This window comes from Saccoglossus kowalevskii, chromosome 10 (assembly GCF_978046115.1).
Source record: "Saccoglossus kowalevskii chromosome 10, keSacKowa6.1, whole genome shotgun sequence".
Taxonomy (NCBI): domain Eukaryota; kingdom Metazoa; phylum Hemichordata; class Enteropneusta; family Harrimaniidae; genus Saccoglossus; species Saccoglossus kowalevskii.
Genome location: NC_140650.1, coordinates 8,523,091 through 8,544,811, shown reverse-complemented (window position 1 = coordinate 8,544,811; position 21,721 = coordinate 8,523,091). Strand labels below are relative to the sequence as shown.

The 21,721-nt window shown below is 40.5% G+C and overlaps 1 protein-coding gene across 1 annotated transcript; it reads left to right on the top strand.

Moving 5' to 3' along the window:
* Positions 1 to 988: 988 nt before the first annotated feature.
* On the top strand, positions 989 to 20,845 carry LOC100374552 (uncharacterized). Its single transcript, XM_085504834.1, has 14 exons — positions 989 to 1,365; positions 9,060 to 9,205; positions 10,588 to 10,763; positions 11,881 to 12,004; positions 12,902 to 13,086; positions 13,849 to 13,932; positions 15,038 to 15,191; positions 15,723 to 16,001; positions 16,347 to 16,603; positions 17,426 to 17,549; positions 17,934 to 18,115; positions 18,475 to 18,561; positions 18,743 to 18,899; positions 19,732 to 20,845. Exons 2-14 carry the CDS (start codon positions 9,097 to 9,099, stop codon positions 20,313 to 20,315), a joined length of 2,502 nt encoding a protein of 833 aa, XP_085360960.1. The 5' UTR covers positions 989 to 1,365; positions 9,060 to 9,096; the 3' UTR covers positions 20,316 to 20,845.
* Positions 20,846 to 21,721: the final 876 nt, after the last annotated feature.

Below are 21,721 nucleotides of genomic sequence, written 5' to 3'. Positions count from 1 at the left end.
ATAGAGGTGATAGTTATCAGTTGAATACAACGCGGGGATTGTGGTGTTTACACACATGTCAAGTGTGTGTTTTCTAAACTGTACCACGCTACTTAGCACTTAATCAGTCCTTGGTTGTAGCACGTCTCCAGAGTGTCCGAGTCCGTGACCGACTCCGAGAATCGGGGTTTTGCACTATATCTGGTACGCCCACTATCCACCCATAGGCCTAAAAACATATACGGGCGTAATGCATGACTCCTTTCATTGAAAGAACGCCTCGATGGGTTCATATTATAGTTATAAGATGTTTTACGGGCTGGTTTATTGCATGGTATTGTGTGATTGTGTTAATCAACAACGCGACTCATCAGATATTCCGGCCCATAGTAGAAAATAATTTGACAATGCTGTTGTTCTCGTTGTTTCTTGCCCACGATACGCCCCCTCTCTTTGGTTGATTGGGAATGCGGTGCTGTAATGTAAAACTGTTTATCTAAATGCGCCACCCAAACAAGTCACTGTTTAATCCCATCACCGTGCATAAATCAACTAGGTTTGCTTATTTTTGTTTTGTTGAAACATACACAATGTTCAAAACAACAATTTATTTCTTTTATTACCGCATTGGGAAGAAGTCCCTGGTTGCGTCAATCGACGGCCATATCAACAGGCAACACCGACATCAACAGGTGGTGGTTGGTGCCGTTTTTTTAAACTGTATAACACGTAGCGTAAATCCTATTAAAAATAAAGTACATATACACGGCCATGAATTGTGTGTTCTGATCTTAAGAAGATATTAACGTTCTTGACAATGTGGTGCGCCTGGCGTGAAAAAATGTCGCCGTTGATGTTTAATTTGTTTGTGTTCCGGTGGCTGTTTGGAATGCACCTAATCTTTGGCAGGCCAAGTCGTTGATTTCTCGGTATGTGTGGGTTGAGAGTGGCATAATGGTGTTTGCACTGCGAGTCTCGAAGTCCGCGCAACTGCTGAACTTAAATGTGTGAACTGAAAGCATGTGTCGACGTATACGCTGATGTGTAAAGATTCCTGTCTCAACCGAACTCCGTGCATTGTTGTCTGTGAATGGGTTGTTACCTCATAATGACAGCAGGGTATTGTCATCGTGGATAGATTCGCACGCCAGTATAGTCAATATTTAGCTTTCTAAAGTGACATCGACTTGGTTATGAACGGTCTGTTTGGGGCGAATACACTGGCGGTTCATTACTGTGTATGTCCTCAATCACCACCACTCACTTTGACTTTTATCTTGGATTTTAAGTTCGCCTTTCTAACCGGTCACTTGCTGGTGTGTCTGACCTACGTGGGTATGGAGTACGAACACTAAGACGCGACGTGGGACAAATCTGACGGCACAGGTAGGTCGATCACGACATATACTGAGTAACTGCTTCAGTGGTTATCGGCGGATACACCAATACTTATTTCATATTTCGGTTTATTAACTTTCGTTTTTCACTGAGACACGAATGTCAAATCATGGATATAATCGAAGGTTTTATACAGAGTTCGTGGCCTCTAGTCATTTGATACAAAACAACGTGGATACAGTATGCAATTCTTTTTCTTGCGTTTTAACGCGAGACTTCCGGCAAGGCATTAATACTGCATGTGCCCCTGTAATGCCAAGCTACGCACCCTCTATATGAATGGAACATCCTGCACTTTTGTTGTTCGAATAATGCCAAGGAATGCTTTGTAATAAAAGGCATATTTCCTCTTCATCGTATTGTTGTGCTTCTGTAATTTCCATCCCATATATACGGAACAAAATACGATAGGCGTGGCTATATATGTACCCATCCTATCCAAACGTATCTGGTAAGTCAGCTCAAACCTCGATATGATAACCATATTCATAAAAAAATATTCCTAATCAAAATATGATTCTAATGAAATCGGGATAATCCATACAAACATAATCAAAGCAGCTGAATATTAGTCACCAAGGAAACATTGATATAAATCTACAAACACTAAATATAATAGGGGCGATAACTGTGGTATAAATATGTAAAGCCTGACCTCAATCCCTTCTCCTCTCTTTGTTAAAAAAACACGATTCGGTGTGTTTATAAAAAATATTAATATCCGCGCCTCTGCCAATTGACATACGCCTGCCACGCGCTGCTAGCTGTTAGTACCTAAACACACGCGTCAGACATGCGTCACTGGTCGAGCTAGACAATCGGTGAGATTGGTCCCTCTGCCTTTCGTCTTGATGCCGATATCGCCCAAGATTGCCGGACACGCCTAGACTCCAAGTTCAATGACGTTGTATTACGCCACAACACAGTGACGGTGAGTAGTAACCACGTCAACTTATTAACCCACCATTAATCACAAATGAGCTGGCATAAATAATATGAGTGATCGAGTTGGCCGCTATAGTCGAATCGGTACGGAGTGTTTTAGGGTAGCTGCCATATACCTGGCTGCTTTTGTCCCATCGCACAATACGTTCGCATTTATCTTTGTCGTGTATAGTTTAGGATGGGTTATAAAAAACAGGCGACACAGAGCGTTGAATGCTGACAGCGTGACAATTAATGTACTCTGCCATTATTCCAAACCTTCTTCATGAAACTGGCGTCGATCATACAGACCGTGATCATATTTACAATCATTGAATTGGACTTTGCTCGTCGGGGGTTATTGAATGAATATCAGTATGATCATTGGGTATCGGGGTCATCCCCATCAATGACCTTACACTGGCTTTCTAGACCTAAAATTCCAGTCACGCCATGCATACCGCCTACTACAACGGCCACGAGGTAATATATCCTGAAAACTATAATATTTATAATATTATCAAAATTATAACGTCGTGTCCGTGTCGGCGTTTTTTATTTTTCACCCATGTGAACCAAGGCATGGCGAGAATGATTTAAACCACCTATATAATGTTACACTTGACGTGGTCTGGTTTCATTAAAAAAATATATCTCTATCATAAAAAGAACGAGTCACTGCTTCGCCAGTGTACCCCGGCAGGGTATAACGGGAAACAGTTTAGAGGCGTAGTCAGCGGAACCTGGGCTGTGACAAATGCACTGTGATTTATGCTAACTTCCATTGTCTCTCAGGAAACTTATTGCGTTTAGAACACAGTGCCGTGTATATTGTATATGTATATGATAGAACATATCCATCGACCATAGTTGATTGCATCTCTCCCTCACCCTATTGTCAAGTCGGATACTGTGTTGTTTTATTAGTCTTTCCCATGTTAAGTCACCGGGGCTGGCGATGCCATTGGAACTAACGTGTTGGTCCTGTAGTGTGTTTAAACTGGGGGTTTATTCGCTGTATCCCTGCCTACACACGCCCATTTAAAGTTGTCTGTCCTTCGCACAGACATGCTACGACTTGTCAAGCTATGTGGAATGTATTTCACCTAGCTGTATTTATAGTTCTAAGCGAGTGTGTGCCTTTGTTAGGCTTGAATAAATTAGACAAGCAAAGGTTGAGTGGTTCTCTGGTACGCGGCTAATGCCCGCACTATAGCACCGACATAGCGACATATTAAGCTCTCGTCGCGCGGGTACTAACTACTAGCTAAAACAAGCACAATAGAACTTGATGAGCTATTTGTTTTTAAATCTGTGCTTGTCATTGCTCGTAAATTCGTGCCACGTTTTCAGTGCGCGCTCGCTCTTAGGACCTTTTTTAAACAACTGAGTCGTTTAAAAGAACAATTGCGTATCTATCGCCATGGGCCAACATATCCAACAACGCAGCAAATCGCTACCCGCAGGTGTCGGTGAAAGTCGGAAACAATAAACTTTCGAACTTATTACAGTTTTATTATGGGCAGCTGGCCCCTGGCAGCTACGTGGATAAGTTTTGCTCTTATTTCCATTGAGTTGGCTGCAGTGTGAAATGCATTTCATTGTACCCCACCAGTGTGTACTTGTTCTGTTGTGTGATACGGAGATACTGTCAAGCTAATGGTCCAGAAAGTACCAAAAAGCCACGATCTGTTGTGACCCCAGATTTCATATGAGCCATACATAATTGTGCGATATGGCCCACAAGGGACACTATTAGGATTGTTGTGTATTTGCCCGAGATACAATATCTTGATGCGTTCAATTTTAAACTTTTTTTTTTAAAAAACATATACTTGAAATTGCATGAATGACCGGCTAAACAAAGTGCCGAAATTTATCGAGTTTGTAGGTGGCTCTGGGTTGCCGTAACGTTTGAAATATATATGCTAGTATATATGGTGAACATATTATTTTAAACGGGACTTTGGATGTTTTACCCACATCACCACCCCGGAATCAGGGCCACGGAGAATGGCGTGAAATTAAATGAACGATATTGTACAATGCGCTTGTTTCTTCTAACACCTTAATCTCGATCCAGAACATGTCTCGTATCGCTTTTAACTGGTTGAATGACTTAGTCGATACAATATGTTCCGAATGGCATTTCTTTGGTTTGCAAGTGTATTTCACCTTCAACAATCTTAATACAATGACATGTTAGTGTGTCCCAGTGGACACGCGTGAAAATACTGAAAATACCGACAACTCTGTCAAGCTTGTTGAGCGCCAGGTGAATTTAAAAACAACTTCTGTCTGTTTCGCCACGGTTGTATGTACTGCCAGGTGCCAAAGACTTGTATACACCAGGGACGTGACTCACATCTCATGTTTTATAACCGTGGTAATTTATTTACTACGGCGAACGGTCCTGAGCGATGGATCCAGACAAGTCTGAAGCCTCGGGGTGAACGCCACGTAAGCTGCATTCGTCGAATCGATGCTTCACACGCGAAGAGGCATATCTTCTACTTCACTTTGTGTAAATGTTTAGGGGTATTTACTCATAATATAACAACACAAATATTGAATTCTGGCCCAAACCGCACGTGTGTATGTCTATACGAGTGAGATTGACATATTTAAAACGAGCTGAGATGACCGTGCGTCAGATGAATCCAAAAGATAGGTTATAGCGGGATACGAATACGCGGGCCGGGATTGTCATGACGAACGATCGCAATATTAGACTTCGTCTTCCAATATCGTCCTTTTTTATGAGTATATTAACCTGCCATAATGGGCACGTTGTACATTACACCTGTATCCAGTCTAATATAAGTGACCGTCTCAACGTCCCAATGGACTTACAATTGAACGGTAATTTATTGGTTATCGCTCCCTTGTGTAGATACAGGTGTCTCTATCCTAACATCTTAAATTAAAATATAGCAATCACTGGGTCGTTAAAATGACATCTCGAGTACTGTGCACAGTTAAACTGTTGATATCAGCCACAGGAAGTTATTAATACTGCGAAGGGAATAGTGATATTGAACACGTTTTTTGTCGTAGTGCACATTCCTTCTTAAAAGTTTCCGCCTTTGTGTTTTGTTGGCATACTGTGTATAGTAGTTTTAATCATTCAACCTTTCGTTTGATTACTCGGCTGCTTTGCGATCAGATGTCCCCTCTCATGGGTAGCCGAACTATCTCCGGATCGATAAACAGGGGCGGATCTAGGATTCTGGAATAGGGGGGGCCGATAAGTTGGGCTAAGGCCAAGTTCGCGAGCGCCGATGGCGCAAAGCCATGTTGGTTGTTGAAAATTAGGGGGCTGCGGCCCCCTCGGCCCCCATCTAAATCCGCCAATGATAAATATCGTCTTCGGCATCGGGCAGAGGTCACGTGTCTACACAGTTATATTAACTAAAGCGTTTTCCCAATTAGCGCCTGTTACGGACTGCGTACGTGTACTCATAGTGCACACTTTGACACGCCATCTGACTTTAGGAATTCGCATTCGTCTTTACGGTAAATAAGTTTATATTTTTCCTTTCTCTTTTGAAAATGTTTGGGTTTTTCAACCCACTAAATGGAAATATGTCTAATTTCCATACGCCGAATCTGAGGAACTCTGACTAACCACGTAGTGGGGTTTGTATTTGGTGTTGGTCTGTCCGCCATAACAAAGCGACCATTGTATATAGTAACGTGAACTATGCGGGTTATCTACAAACTATTTAAATTTAACTAAAACTGTCGAGTCCGTTTTCAGAAAAAATCGATATTTTACAACAATATTTGTACACATGTGGTGAGAACAATACAGGAGTGTAAAATATAAGTTGTTTTTGTCTGGTTGCATTATTTCAATTGTATCTGCTTGGATTTAAAGCGGGGGACGGAGTCGACATTTGCGCACGCGACAGGCGGCGTAGCGTGTCGCCTAGGACTCAATTCCCGCAGGTGTGCAGGTGTTGTTGTAAGCATCTGGGAAATACTGAAAATGACAGGCCGAATTAGAATGCGTTTGCACTGTCAATAACGTAGTCCCCTTCGCCTATTTCAGAACTTAACGGTATGCACCATTTATGACGCGACTCGTCTGATAAATAAACAGAGACATGCTAAAAATACAAAACTGCCTCTCGTCGGTCATTTTGGAATCGACTCTTAAAAAATATTGTTGCGTATATATGTAAACGTTGATATATTTAAATGAAACTGAGTAGCCCAAATACTACCGTCACTGCATGCATTGAAAAAAACTAATCGTACTGAAAAAAAAATATTTTTAACTGATTTTTCAAGTATTTAGCACATTTTGAGTAAACCCAGAAACCGGAAATAGAATTACTTCATGGAAATGCTCCACAGTATGTGGGAGAGATGCATTGCATGTCACGTTGTTTCAAAACACACACACACACACACACACACACACACACACACACACACACACACACACACACACACACACACACACACACACACACACACACACACACACACACACACACACACACACACACACACACACACACACACACACACACACACACATACTTGTATTGCTATATGTTCCGAAGACTCCATTGGATTAACTTTTAATATAGTTGAATTAACTTTTAATATAGTTGCGATAAGAACTCGATTAAAACGCGTTCCTATATAGGGTTGCGTTTTAATTGGAGTTTAATTAAACTCAATTACAATGCAATACAATGGAGAATTGCACTTTAATTAAGTTTAATTAAACAAGAGTTGAATATCCCGTGACTGAACATAGAAATGTTTGCGAAGCTTAGGTTTAGTATCGGGGTAAGGTATGGTATAATTATATTAATATTAATATAACGTGAACCATACCTTCCCCCGATACTAAACCTAAGCTACGCAAAACGAATTAACTATTAATATAAATTATGTTTTCCGAGGACTATGAAAAAGGTCCTCGGAAGGTGTGTATGTCCTCGGAAGTAGCTATATATCTGTATTTTTGTCCTCGCAACATATGGCAATCCAAGTACACACACACACACACACACACACACACATAACTCGCGCGGTGCATTGTGGTCGAATTGAATAGATTCATCCATTCGCTATATCAGCCCAGTCGGAAGTCACTGTAATAAGCTAGAGGTGAGTCAAAATTGCCGGACTAACTTAGACAAATACTGCGACCGTGGCAATCACGGAAGTATGTCAACGCGCGATACTAAATATAATCATGGAACAACGACATGTGCATATACAGTAGGCACGTTTATTCGATTATGTCAACTAATTGTTGAGAGCGCTGAGCGTGTAATAAATACCGGAGATACTACTAAACCATTTCCGATTTCCAACGTTTCATTTCACAGACAGTGTTTTTTGTAATATAACTTTTAGAAATAAAACCTTGATTTATGAATTCATATACGCGTTAATAGCGCACACTTATTGGACGCCTTTAAGCCGGCGAAGTATATTAATCGCTTTCAACTCAACTGAAATACACGCCAATGTTGGTGATTCAAGCTTGAAATATTTTAGGTGAAAGTTCTTTTTTTAGAAACAATTGTGTTGCAACGCACACAAAGAATATGCTACGGTGCCAGTAGGAGTTACACATTTTTTCTCTCGGGGAACATTGACGCGAACAATCGAGCGATATGGCGGTGTAACACAGAGACTTACGAAACACACTAGTATGGTATTTCATCGGGCCGCTGGGTGAGCGATTTCAAACGCATATAAGTGTAACAATGCAATGGAATGTTGTCAACGGACAATATAGAAATCGTAAAGAAACTTTGAAAATTATTAAAAATTGCGCATAATTTTGTTTTAAATGTTTGCATGGTATGTTTTCAACCCATTTATTAAGTTGTAAAAAACAATAACGTTAGAGTATTTCGGTGTTTTGATTGACACGCCCTCGGTAAAGTTACGTGACCTACATTAAGTAGTACTTATTCCCGTGCCCTGAAGAACGTAGAGAGTACAACCTGAATCGAGTCATTATCGGGAGATGGACATCATGTTCTGCCGCAGAGAAAATCACTATGAAGATTGAGATACGAATTTAATTTGTGTATAGTCATAATACAAAGCTCATAAGATAAGGTGGCGATGAAAACAATATATTTACATTCACAGCAAAGATCCGGCAAGGAAAACAAATACGATAGGGTGTCGGTACTACACTTGAGCCGCGGAGGGGGAAGAAAACAAAACAGATAGGGCGGACATTTAATTTCCATTGGTTAACTCTGAGTGGCAAGAAAGGGGAAAAACTGACATCAAATACTGGATGTACATATTTGAGGCAATAGTTTCCTCCACGAGAATCCACCAGCAAAATAAAACTAACGTTAACATTGGGGTTAAGTTGGCTGCATTCTTGACCACGAAAATACTATGTTTTACGTTCTTCATTAAAATTACACAGTCGATGGATCCATGCAAAAAATACTTTCATTAAATCAACCAAGTGGAACTCAGTGACAAGACTTATAACAATGCTTTAGTTCAACCCACGTGTAAATCCCAAGCCGATTGTCGGGACCATTTTTTTGACTTCTGACTCCTGATAACGTATCAGGGGGGTCGTTAATTACGGTCTTAAAACCAATCAGAACCGTGTATATAAAACAAGCTCAACACACACACTCTCTCTCTGTTATACGCTCGTCTGAACTCAGTCCGCCTAGGCGGATGCACCGCGTTCCTCATCTTTGAAACTCACACCGTTGCTAACAATTCATATAATTCCATGTTTGCAGAAGGATTCTAAACATCGCGAGAGTGGTCGAAACTAGGATGAGACACAATAAAAGTAAAGCGACGTTGTTGGTGATTGTTATGCTAGCAATTAGCTCGTCATGTGATAGCTTGCCATTGGAGAGGACAATACGAGACTCCCTCAAAGGTACGTACTTTGCACGGATACTAATACCCCGATCTTGTGCCACCTTGCCTTAAATGTGCCGCTTTGTCTACTTGCTGCAACAACTTGACTCACAAAGACCGGGTGTGTCGGATTGTGACGGTTAAAATGGGTTAATCTGGTAATATATTTTGCCACTTTCTTTGCTTGTTTTTTTTATTCCCTGGTGGGCAAGTGTTTCAACTTTACTTTTTGCGCGCTTCGTATGGGGTTATGTGTTATACAAATTTGTTGGTATTTTCAGCATATTTTGGCGCTATCGTATATCTTACTCGGATTTATTTAGTCTATATTATTTCACCGCCTTTCCGCCCTCTAATTTAACACTCGGTACGTAATTCATTCCAAGGGACATTGCAGGATACAAGTTTCTATGTTGCAACTCAATAAGCAGCTGTAGCACTTGTGGGCGACAGAAAAATTGTGTTGATGAGAATTGCCATTATTGTTCGATAACACAATGACTGAGAATTTCCACGTGGTCCATTTCCATACAAAGCTGCTCTATCAATTTATAATTTTAAGTGACAACATACTAGGTAATCGGGATTTAAAACGGTGACATGGCCTGGGGCCAGCGTTGTATGTTTCATAGCTCAGTAACGGTGACGATACCTAGACTAGCTTTTATGATTTTAAGTCGACCTCTACTTCGAAAGATTCCATCTGCACATGGCTGTAGCAATATCAACAACAAAACGGCACAAGAAAAAATATTCAAACAATATATATTGTTGCCTGATGTGTTACGTTGCAGGAACAACGCGTTATATTTATGATCGCGCCGCCCCTCCAAAACTAAACCGACACTGATTTAGGGCGGTGAGGTGAAGAGGTTTTAAGAGAGTAATAAACAATTTAAGACTCAAAATCTGTTGTCAGCTTTGTTTGAGCTTTGCCTTGAGGGCACACCCACACTGGATAGTTGCTCATTTGCAACTGTTATTCCTTGCGTGCGAACTGGTAACTTATTTAGATTCCGTTTCTCATGTACGTCAAACAATTAACAACCTTGACTCTTACTTGAAGCGCCCGGGGAAGATATGTTCTGATATACATATAAATATTTATTACTTCCAAACTTTAAATATCAGAACTTATCTAAAAATCTCCGTTTTCATCATAATTATGTTTGATAAATGTATGTCATTATGATAGTAAATTCCCTTGACAGGGGCTAACAGTTCTCTCTCACGTTCGTATCATATTCGGTATTAATATGCAAATTATGATTATTACAGAGCCAATCACGTGTCGCTAAAGCGCAGAGAGGCTATATCTCAACAGTTGAAGAAGTGAGAAGAAAAAAAAATCACAGAGTTGTTGATTATAACTTGTTCCACTGTTTGTTTTTATCTCAACAGGTAGTAAGCCATATTTCACGTCACCGCAAAAGATGAGCCGACGGTTTATCGCCGAGCCTGCTGGGAAAGGTGTGACGGCTCGTTTCCACTGTCATGCAGACGGCAACCCAACGCCTCGTATCAACTGGTTAAAAAACCACCAAGAAATGGATGCAAGTAACATCCGAATTGATAAGGTTGGTATTTCACTGAACTTGAAGGCATTGACCACCCGATACTGTTCTGGATAGAGGGAGGTGGGGGGCAAGGGTTATTTTCGTTCAACGTAATTGCATTATTTTTTGTTCGTACAACGTATATAAAAAAAAAAATTCCGTAAATCTGTAATCACAGGCTAGACGTACAACGTAATCAATCAAATATTTTTTTCGTACACTGTAAAAATGTGTCATTTTTCTCTGTATGTACAAGAATTTACATCCAAATAAAATAATCGTAAAAAATAATCTAGGGAAATTACATTTTAGAAACTGTAAAACGACTAGATGACACAATTCACTACAAAATTTAATGTCAAGACGTAAAAAGCCCTCTAACCGAATGAAGAGCATTACGAGGGTCATATGCGCATGCGTCTCTATACACGGCGCAGTAGTGGCGGAGAATTTGAGTCGGAGAGCTCTTTGGACCATTCAATGTTTCATTTTTTAACACTGTAAACTGTAAAACGTCTTTTTTTCCTTGTAAATTGTAAAAAAAAAACATTTTTATTTCCCGTAAAACCGTACTAGCTACCTCCCTTGCCTCCCCTCTGGATAGTACAGATCACAATAAATCAGCAACGAGATAGCAACCTCGATTTACAGTTGAACCATTACCTTGTTCGATATGTTGCCAGTCAACAAACAAATGAGCTCATGGTGACTACGCTGATAATCTCAAAAGCTACAGTGCTACAATACCCTATTCAGTTCAAAAAGCACGTTGGGGTTCGGTAATTGGGGCATCTCAAAACGGTTACAGCGACATCGACGTCGCGCGCCACCGCTATGAGAGACCCATGCGACGTAAATATTGCAAGATACTTACACAATTTTTTTCAAACACGCGCTGCACGACGACTGAGGCTTATAATTACTGTTCAGAGAAAAATTCTCATTTGAATTTAGTTACTGGGGTTGCTTTAGCTTCAAGTTGACATCAATGCATCACAAGTTGTTCCGCGGACATGGGCGTCGTCGTGGGAGACTACACGCCTTCGTCCGCCCACCGTCAGATAAAAGACTAGTACCCTGCCATTCCGATCAAAGTGTGTCGTTATTGTCACGTCCATGTATTGCATATGTTTTGTAGGTTCGTATTAAGAAATGGAGTCTAATCTTGGAAGACCTTCTGCCATCGGACAGTGGGCTATACACATGCATTGTGGGTAACCAGTACGGGTCAATAAACGCTACGTATGAACTAGAGGTCATTGGTAAGTTGGTCCAAACACAGACATAGCTTATATAACTATAATAATGTTTTGGGGAGGGCCATTATTATTTATATGCCCGTGATACACAATTTACGTCCGAAAACTTGCAGGATCGTTTGAGAGTACTCACGAAGGGTGCTGTCACTGGCTCGACACTTTTCAACAAGCGACCATGCATTTTCCCGCGATATCTTCAAACCTTATGGTCCAACAAACATGTGCTTAGGATTACGAATTATAGTACGAACAATATGTCGAATCACGTGTCTTGTCATGTCATATGTTACAAGAATGGCCAATCACGTTTTTATAGTGGGACAGTGGCGGATCCAGCAAAATGTATTGGGGGGGGGGGGGTCTAAGCTACGCTTAAGATATACGGAGCGTAAATCGCAGAGAAACTATGCGTAATCCAGATGATACGAATCGTCATGCGTTTGGGGGGTGTGGCTCCCCTGGCCCGCCCTCTGGATCCGCCACTGTAGTGGGAGGGGAGAGGGTCATTATTTTCTCATGTTCTGTATAATCTGGTAGTTATTCTTCAAATTGTTTCTCTGCAGCCTATCTACATGTCTCTAGGCATTGTGACGTTACACAAAAAAACAAGGCAAATATAAGCGGAAAAAATATAGAAAACTCGATATTATCTACGACGAGCGTCCATGCCTTACTGACGATTTGTTTCGTATCACGAATTTTTTTGGTCGAAGAAACAGCAAGAAAAACGTCATATATGTTTATTGATATGAATTCTAATATTGTTGAAGGATTTCAAAAAAAATTACATTTAATTTAGTGAGTTCCCAGGGTAAATAATGGGAACTTCTCTCCCATAATGCATTGCGCATATGTGCGGTAATATGTGTTTATTAATTTTATTTATATTTTGCACCACAGCACGAGTGATAAAAATACCACGACTGCAGTCAGGGCTACCAAAAAACCAGACGGCGTACATTGGGGACAGCGTGACATTCAGATGTCAGGTACAGTCACGTGACTCCTTAGCGCCGCATATACAGTGGTTAAAGCACACAAGTACATCGAACAATGACGTCGGCGATGCGTTTTCTCTCTTACAGGTAAATCGTCAATTATTTCCATAACTTAGAATATATTCATCAGTCACCGACGAGGGCGTTTTTTAAGGCTCGTTTACGAGTGATGGGTTTCGTAGGTGACATTTTCACCTCGAAGTAATCAAACGATGGTAATTGAGTGAAGCTGGTCCGTTACGGAATTTCACCGATTTGACCATTGGCGCGATGAACTATTTTGAAAACTTATACTATTAGTCGCGCCACGCACTTACATATACATCACTGACAAAACCAACAGTTGGCGACTGTTCTTGACACTATCTACGTCGCAAGATAATATTTTGTCTCGGTCTATGACCAAGTCTGGGTTTTAGGAAAAGATAGATTTTACTCATTAATCTCAAATTGCAGATGACACACGCACAATAATACAATTTGTGTCACCAAATAAAATGATGGCAAGCAGCAAGATTGTCCACGTCAACAGACAATGCTGGTTTACGTTAAGGTTCATTATGTTACACGCCATTAGTGGACGAACAGGCCGTTAAATAACTGACCTGAAATTGATTTTATTATGTCTCTGTTTCTAACGCATTGAAGTGTACATACTCACTTTACGCTGCTGATTCATCCGAATAGTCGGCACCACCACGTAATACACCGAACCATTATTCTGATGTACTCGACCACTACGTGCTCAGATAATAATGCCTTGAATTAAATTGCTTTTTATTTCGATGTGTTCAACCAATTATACAATAAGGTAATAATGCACGCATTCTCGTTTTTTTTTTATTCCAGCGTGAATGGCCTAAACACCCCGAATGGAACTGCGTTGCCATGACGAGGAATTTGTTTGAAAAGTCGCCGTTTATTTGTATTGCGGTATGTTCGTTTTTTATTTTATTTTAGTGGAGGAGTGGGGGTGTAGTGTCAAAAAATATTGGTGCATTTTGTGCATTTTTTTATTCAAGATGACATAAACCAACGAAAGATATATTTAATAACTGAAAACTGTTCTTTCCTATCGCTGTTGTACATTATTCCATTGTTCGGGATTTGGTGCACTGGTTCTCCGGAAATGTTCTAAATCCGTGTTGCTGGCAGTTTTCAAGGTTGCAGTCACCCGAGGCAACGCTAATTGATTATCCAAGTGATAGTTTTCGTTTCAAACATGTGATGCATTGCCAGTTTTCAATAAGCGTTATCATTGTCTGTAACTGTCCCATTAATTCGGCGTTTCCATTGCAACGTTCTGATGTTCCTCGGTCATGGTCGGTGTTTTGCCCTGGACTCGTGTGATCTGGCACAGTTCATGTTATCAGCCTTCGTTTATTGCGTCATTACGTGCTCATGATTATCGACAGACCACGTGATTATGTCACTGATGCAGGCTAAAGGGTCCTGACCTGAGGTGTACAGCCGCAGGGGAGAGCTAAATAAGTTGGTGAAGTACGCGCGCCGTTGCTATCGACGTAACCGTATATCATCAGCGAGGCTTGACTGCACGTCATGGAGTCCCGCTGGCATAGCGGCCGATCTGTCGCACACAGAGACTTAGTGTTACGTCACCGTTGAGCGTGTGCACGTGGTAGATATTTTCCAACAAGCAAATTGAATCCAAAATCAGTTTTGACAAAATTTTACAAACGCCCTACTCAGACATTTTTTTCAAGCAATATTGGGGCCACAAACTACCAAAACGTCCGATAATTTGAATTGGTCCATATAACTATGTAATTTAAAGTACATTCCCTCCGAGGCATGACACGTAATTTATGGGTCAGGAAAGAACACGGTAAACCATCATGGATTTACTTTACGATTTGGCGTCAGCACTGTAGCTCAGGTCAACCACAACGAACTCCTTATCTTGAGGGTGAAATCTTTGAAATTCGTTCATGCAAGCCATTGTGAAATTATATGCTTCGGAATTGTGGTAATCTGAACAGACGCATAACTTTAATATAATATATTCTCGTGTTATTAGCCGGAAACCGACATAGGTCAGCCACCGATCGATCCAGAGAAGCTTCGTTTGACCAACGTTACTTTTGAGGACGCCGCTGAGTACACTTGTCTGGCTGGGAACGCAATTGGAATAGCTCGTCGCAGTGCATGGCTTACCGTGAAAAGACCTCCAGGTAACATACTGTTCACTCATCCGAACTTTATGAAGCTGTAGTAAATGTGGGAACATCTAAATCTAGTTAACTAGGCATAGTTATTTGGCGACCGTCTTAGAACCCCCAGGGCACTCCCACAGTATTGGTATGTGCTACTATGGGGGGGGGGGGGTGTTAGCCATTTCACGGTGGTTCATTGCTCGCTAAATATATTGAAAAATATGGCAGTCACGGTAGATACAGTGTACCAGTTTTGTGTCGATCGATTAGCTGAAAAGTTAATTATGTTTGAATATCACAGAAATTTGCATTTCGATCCACAGAATTTACCACAATCATTTGTTTGCCAAAATCCTCTTAAAATCATACCCACTTTAGACAGACACATATTTGAAAGATTTTGTTAACACAACTAGCTTAGCGGCATGACGTACTCGGTCACTGAAAATGTTATGTGACCTCGTAATCCACCAATGGTATGCTTGATATCAGTGCCTACTGTACACACGTGCTCATTAATATTATATATGTATACATGATTTCTCGTAGTGGCACCTTCATTCATCGAGGAATTAAACACCATGGTAGACGCCAGTATCGGCGAGTCGGTTCGGTTTAGCTGTGCTGCTACAGCATATCCGACCCCAAGCGTCATATGGTACAACAAGGGGAAGCCAATCACCGACTTCTCCAATTATTTAGAAACGAGCCAAACTTTGATAATTTTATATGCTCTGCCAGAGGACAGCGGGCAGTATTCGTGCCACGTGACAAATGGCCATGGTGACATTTGGCGCAATTATAGCCTCAGCGTTGGGAAAAACGCAGGTAAGTGTACGTGTGCACGTTATGTGGAAGAACTTAATTATCGCATATGATGTGAGCAGAAACGATGAAAATCCCAATCTCTGTTCACGCGATATCACGTGAGACAAGAACGGGCGCGTGATCAACACAAATGAACATTGATCTCATCTGAATGTAGTCAGGCGTAAGTCTTTGCTGGGGATGGGTGATTATGAATGAATTGCTGTCGAGAATAGTGTCGGTCATGTCTGAGGTTTAAGTTCAAGCCCTCGGGTGAATGAGTTTGCTTGTGGCTCAAATTTAAGGTCGATTTCACCACGCACCTGAAGATAATAAATAAAAAAAAGACAAATTTTCCAATTACAGTATCTGACATCAACAGTTTCGCTGAATACAGCAGTGATGAAGAGAGCATTCTGGCAAACTACGAGCCTGAACCCAGAAATAACAGTATGGAGACACCACCATACTTCACATCACCACAGAAGATGTCCAGAACGTCACTGACCAAGACTATAGGCGGCTACGTCCGATTACGGTGTCCTTCTGGCGGTCATCCAGAACCAGAAATAAAATGGTCCAAAAATGGTCATGTTCTTGATAGTGAGAACCTGGGTTACAAGGTTAGTGTCGAGACAAAGCAACGTTCGGCATCTAATATTTTTTTGGATTGCTTAGTGTGGTGGGATATTATATCACACAAGCTTTCTGCAATCAAGTGGTTGCACAACGAATATTTCGAACATTAAATATTTTCGTGTTTCTTGTACTGTCACGTTAGAACCGTCGTTCATGAAACCCGCCCTCTCAGGTGTAATACTAGCTTTACCATATGTCTCTAACTTGAACGATGTCAGAGTGTTAACAGTCTGACTCCCTCCCCAAGTACGACGCTAAGGGTAATAATCCCGGTCAATTATTGTCAATTCGGTTGTTGCAGTACAATGATTGATTGGCCCTATCTATTTCCATATGCATATTTATCAAGAACAGAACTAAAGGCAGTATCAGAGTATCACAGTTGCATTCAAACACCATACTTGTGCTGATGTTGCACGGGAACCACGTGTTGAAATTGAAACATGGAACCAGACTATAGTGGCCAATCCCCCAAAAAGCGCGCCAAGAAGAGAATTTTCGTCTGACACTGAGTTAGTCACTTACACACTTCAACCTTTGTCATCAATATGCAATTATTGCTATTAAACTAAAGCGTATAATAAAATAGTTCTGGTCGATGAAATAATTAACTACATATATTGTACTCACGGATTTTCATTGCTCATGTGCAGTTTGTTCATTACATCATCAAACATTTTTTTCCCGATTCCAGTGTATGAAACACTAAAATCAAAATGTGAAATCCAACTGTGATTAATTTTCTGAATTACAACTCTGCCAACTTTATCCAATTATTATTAACTGGTATCGTTAACCATCCACAGGTCAGGCACAAGAAGTGGACGTTAATACTGGTGGACTTACTGGAGTTGGATAGCGGCGAATACACCTGTATCGTTTCGAACCCACATGGGTCCATCAATGCAAGCTACCGTCTGGACGTCGTGGGTAGGTAACTTAAGAAGTCTTGTGTTGTGTTCAGAATTGAATAATCTTACTGAATTGGAAACCCCTCGCCTCGCCACGCTAAATAGGGAATCTTCCCTTATAAACCGCCACAGAAGAGACAGTTTATGAAATGATCTATGTCATAGCGTACTACGTATCATATAGTTTCTAAGATTTCGCCATTCACGCCTATAAACATTTCAAATGGCACAGGAACCTGAAGGCGGGATAAATTTTAGGGTACCAAATCAACATAATGTGCCAGTCCATTGTAGTTTTATTATTCGTGGGTCGTGGTTTATGCCCAAAATAATGCGTCACGTGTTCGTGTCGTAACGAATGATGTAATGATGTAATAAAAATGTATATATCTTTTATTCACAGCACGGAATGCCGACCCCCCAGTTTTGCGAGAAGGCATGCCGAAGAACAGTAGCGCCCTCATTGGGTCATCTGTGGTGCTTAAATGTGAAGTGGTTGGCGAAGAAGTGTACCCGAAACTACGATGGGTGAAACATGTGAATAGTGACGTCAATATCGGAGACTATTCATTCAAAGCTGTTGAGGTATTAGACGTCTTCGTCTGGTTAATATGTCATGACCTGAGTGTCCTTTTTGATATGGTCCTCATTTGAGAGTGTCAGACGGATTCATATAAAATATAAAATATACCGTATAAACCCGTATAAAATATACTTCCCCCATTCTCGTTCGAGTGCCACGGAGGGAGTGTCACCTCAAATGCCTGATATATTCTAAACAAGATTTTTTTCTTGACGTGGACATGAATCAAATATGTCCCGGATGTTTACGTTATTTCATTGCGCTGTCGAGATTGGCCACATTTTGTTCGAGTTAAATAACGTCGGGACTTGATAACCATATGATAAATTGTTATGAATATATTAATGTGCATCTCTTTCAGTACGAGTGGCTGAATCAACCAAGGACTTGTATTGAAATAATTGCTTACTTATTTGACGAAATCCCCCCGTTTGTGTGCCTCAATAAGGTATGAGACTGAAGTTCTTAGCGGAACTTACGACCACTACTATATTACACGTCATAGCGCTCTATCGAATTGATGCGTTCACTTTGAGCACTGGTGGTGCTTCTCTGCATGGTAGAATATATAGAGAAATTTCTTTACGTATTTCCTTGCAATTAATATACCTAAATCTATTTCGTTGCAGACCGACATCAACTCCACTTGGGATATCAATCCAAATTATCTCGTCTTACCAAATGTTACCGTTGAGGACGCTGGTAAATACACGTGTTTGGCTGGTAACTCGTATGGAATAACATACTCAAGTGCATGGCTTAGTGTCATAATCCCGAGTACAGAGGGTGAGGCTAAAAATTGACTTATAATTGTTTTGTTTCACGTGGTCCATAAAAAGATCAACATTTTTATTCTTGTTTGAACACTCCAACAGGCGCTGCAAAAGGCAAGAACTAATTGATATCTCTGGTGAAGTACTAGTAAATAGCTAAAACATTAGTAAACGGCACACCCCTGTCGACAAAACGCCTCAGTGACGTCAAAAATCAGTGGGTGTAATCAATAGACAACTTTATTTGGTTGTGAAGTCGTTCATACCTTAAAATCTGAGGGCGTCTCTTACACCCACCTACGCCACAGAAGCACTTGCTAGCGGGCGCTATTTGTTTGAGCAGTGTGTTGCATTCAGATTCGTTGGATGATATGGTGGTTGCCTTGTCCCGGGTCGCAAAGCAACGAGCATGTTTTTGTTGAACCAATTGAAGTCCGAATTCAACGCAAAAATAAAACATTTGTTCTTCGTATTAATTTAATTTTTACGCAATTAGTCCCCCGAAAATAAATCGAATTCACCGAAATTAGACCGCCTATCAATTAGGAAAGTTATAGTTGGCATGAGTTTTTATGAAACGCGGATATCGGTACTTGATTGAATAATTCAACTATTTTTTCCTAAAATATTTTCTAATTACAATTGTTTGCATCTTGCAGTTTTGCAATTTATGTTTATTCCATGCGACGAGTTTCATTCTTGTGTTTTGGTGTCACTATTTCGAAGTTTTATTTAATATCAAAATCAGAAAGCAGAAAGATATAGCCCCAACAAAATGTTATTTGCTTCAAAGTTTTCATATTTTCAGCTGTTTCGCATTCTTATAGGTTATACTTTTGTTATAGTTCCAGAATCTCACACTGAATTAACGATAGACTCTGCAACGCCGTCCACACCCGCCACTATAGAAATGATATTTGGTCACCGCACACCAGAAGTATTAGAAGAAAAAAAAACGATATTTCAGTACATTGTGATCGGTGCTTGTATCGGATTTGTTGTCACGTTAATGCTGATCATCATTGTAATTTGCTGCCTGTGTCGGCGTGGAAGAAACCGACGCAGACACGCACATCAAAATGGTGATGCGAAGAAAAAGAACAAGAATGCTAAACATGTGAAAGTCGAGAAGAAAAATGAAAAAGTGAACGATCTTGAAATGGCATATCAGAGCGTGAACACGGAGGACAAAAAGGACGATACCAGTCTTCAAAACGAGACGTGTTTAAATGGCGTAAGCGCAAAACATGACACTTGCAATGGGAAAAATGAACAACATAGGGGGTCTGTAGAAACCCCTGATGAGGAGGAGGCACTACGCAGCGATGAAAAATCAACGACAGATGAGGACGATAGTGACAGTGATTCAGAGGAGAGTGATAACGTTTCGGAAAATGCGGAGTCGGGGAAAAACGATCGCAGTGGCTGAAAACCTCAAACTTTGTGACAAATTTCAATTTGAAACCCAGCCTTAGGAGTTGTGGCGGAGTTCAAGTTCACTGGGTGCAGTGATAACAAACCGGAGACACGCAGACAAATACAAAACAACACGGTATCCATCACTACGGCACGTACTCAATGATAGCATATACAATGACTGAATATACACATATATCTACACTTTCTCGTTTTTATTTAGTTCAACCCAACGATAGTCTGTTGATAAGTGTCACCTATCAACTTCCGCTTCCGGTACGTGCTCCACTCAGCGCTCGTCGCCATTGTTGATGGGAACAGCACGTGTTCACTAGTTGGCTCCGTGGACTTGGGTGATTTGAAGGCAGCGTATCAATAACTGTATTTATTCAAACGCTGTTTAGAGAGTTTGTATATTTAACTCTCGAACGCCTTCAAAGGAGATTGCTTTTGGCGGCATGCCTTTTGTTACATACACATTCAGTATTGTAAACCAAATAGGCATTTTTTTCAAAGAAATAAATTAAATATATTTTAGTAAAATATTACTATTTAATCATTATTTAAAGGGCTATGGTCGTTAAGCAACCCGTGTTCGAATTTCATGTATACAAACAATGTATTTTACACGCGTTTTATATGTTGCTATTGGTCCGATATCGAACAAAACACGCGCGACGACCACCGCACTTATGCGATACATTGCAATAATAGGCACACGCCAGCAACGGTCAGGTTTCATTACTGCCCCGTCTGACAATATCGCTCAACATGAGATGACAATGTAAAAGTCCCGTAAAAGTACTCGTAGGTCAGTGACTCAATGGTAACACGACATGAAATGTACAAATTTTACTAGTATTGGCTTGTGTCTTCCGCTAACAGGTAAGTCATTCCTCCAGTAAATAAACGTTGGTTTGACGCATTAATGAACTCTAACGACAATATAAACATTATTATATAAACAAAATTCAATTCGACCAGTGACATATATCACCATAATGAAACCATGTATTCTGACGCAAAAAATAAAATAATCCCCAAACGCCACAAAAACCATGAGAAAAACAAACATTTACAATCTCCGATAGAGACTAAAATCCAAAGTAGCATATATGTTGCCACGATATTGCAATTCAAATGTACAGGATATCGTAGGAAATGGTGAATTGTCTTACTCTTATTCGTACCCCTCGTGACAAAACGCGTACATACATGACGTAAATCGGTTAACGTTGATACTGATTTGTAGTCATTCGCCAAAAAACAAAACAAAACACCTGTTTCGTCTCTAGAGGGCGCAATTTAAAGGTGAGAGGAAATCTCCCAGGGCAGGTTTTGATTATAATACATATATGAAGATACACTATGCTCGACAGTTGAAACATTGAAACAATTGTTAAGAAAGAAACGTTTTTG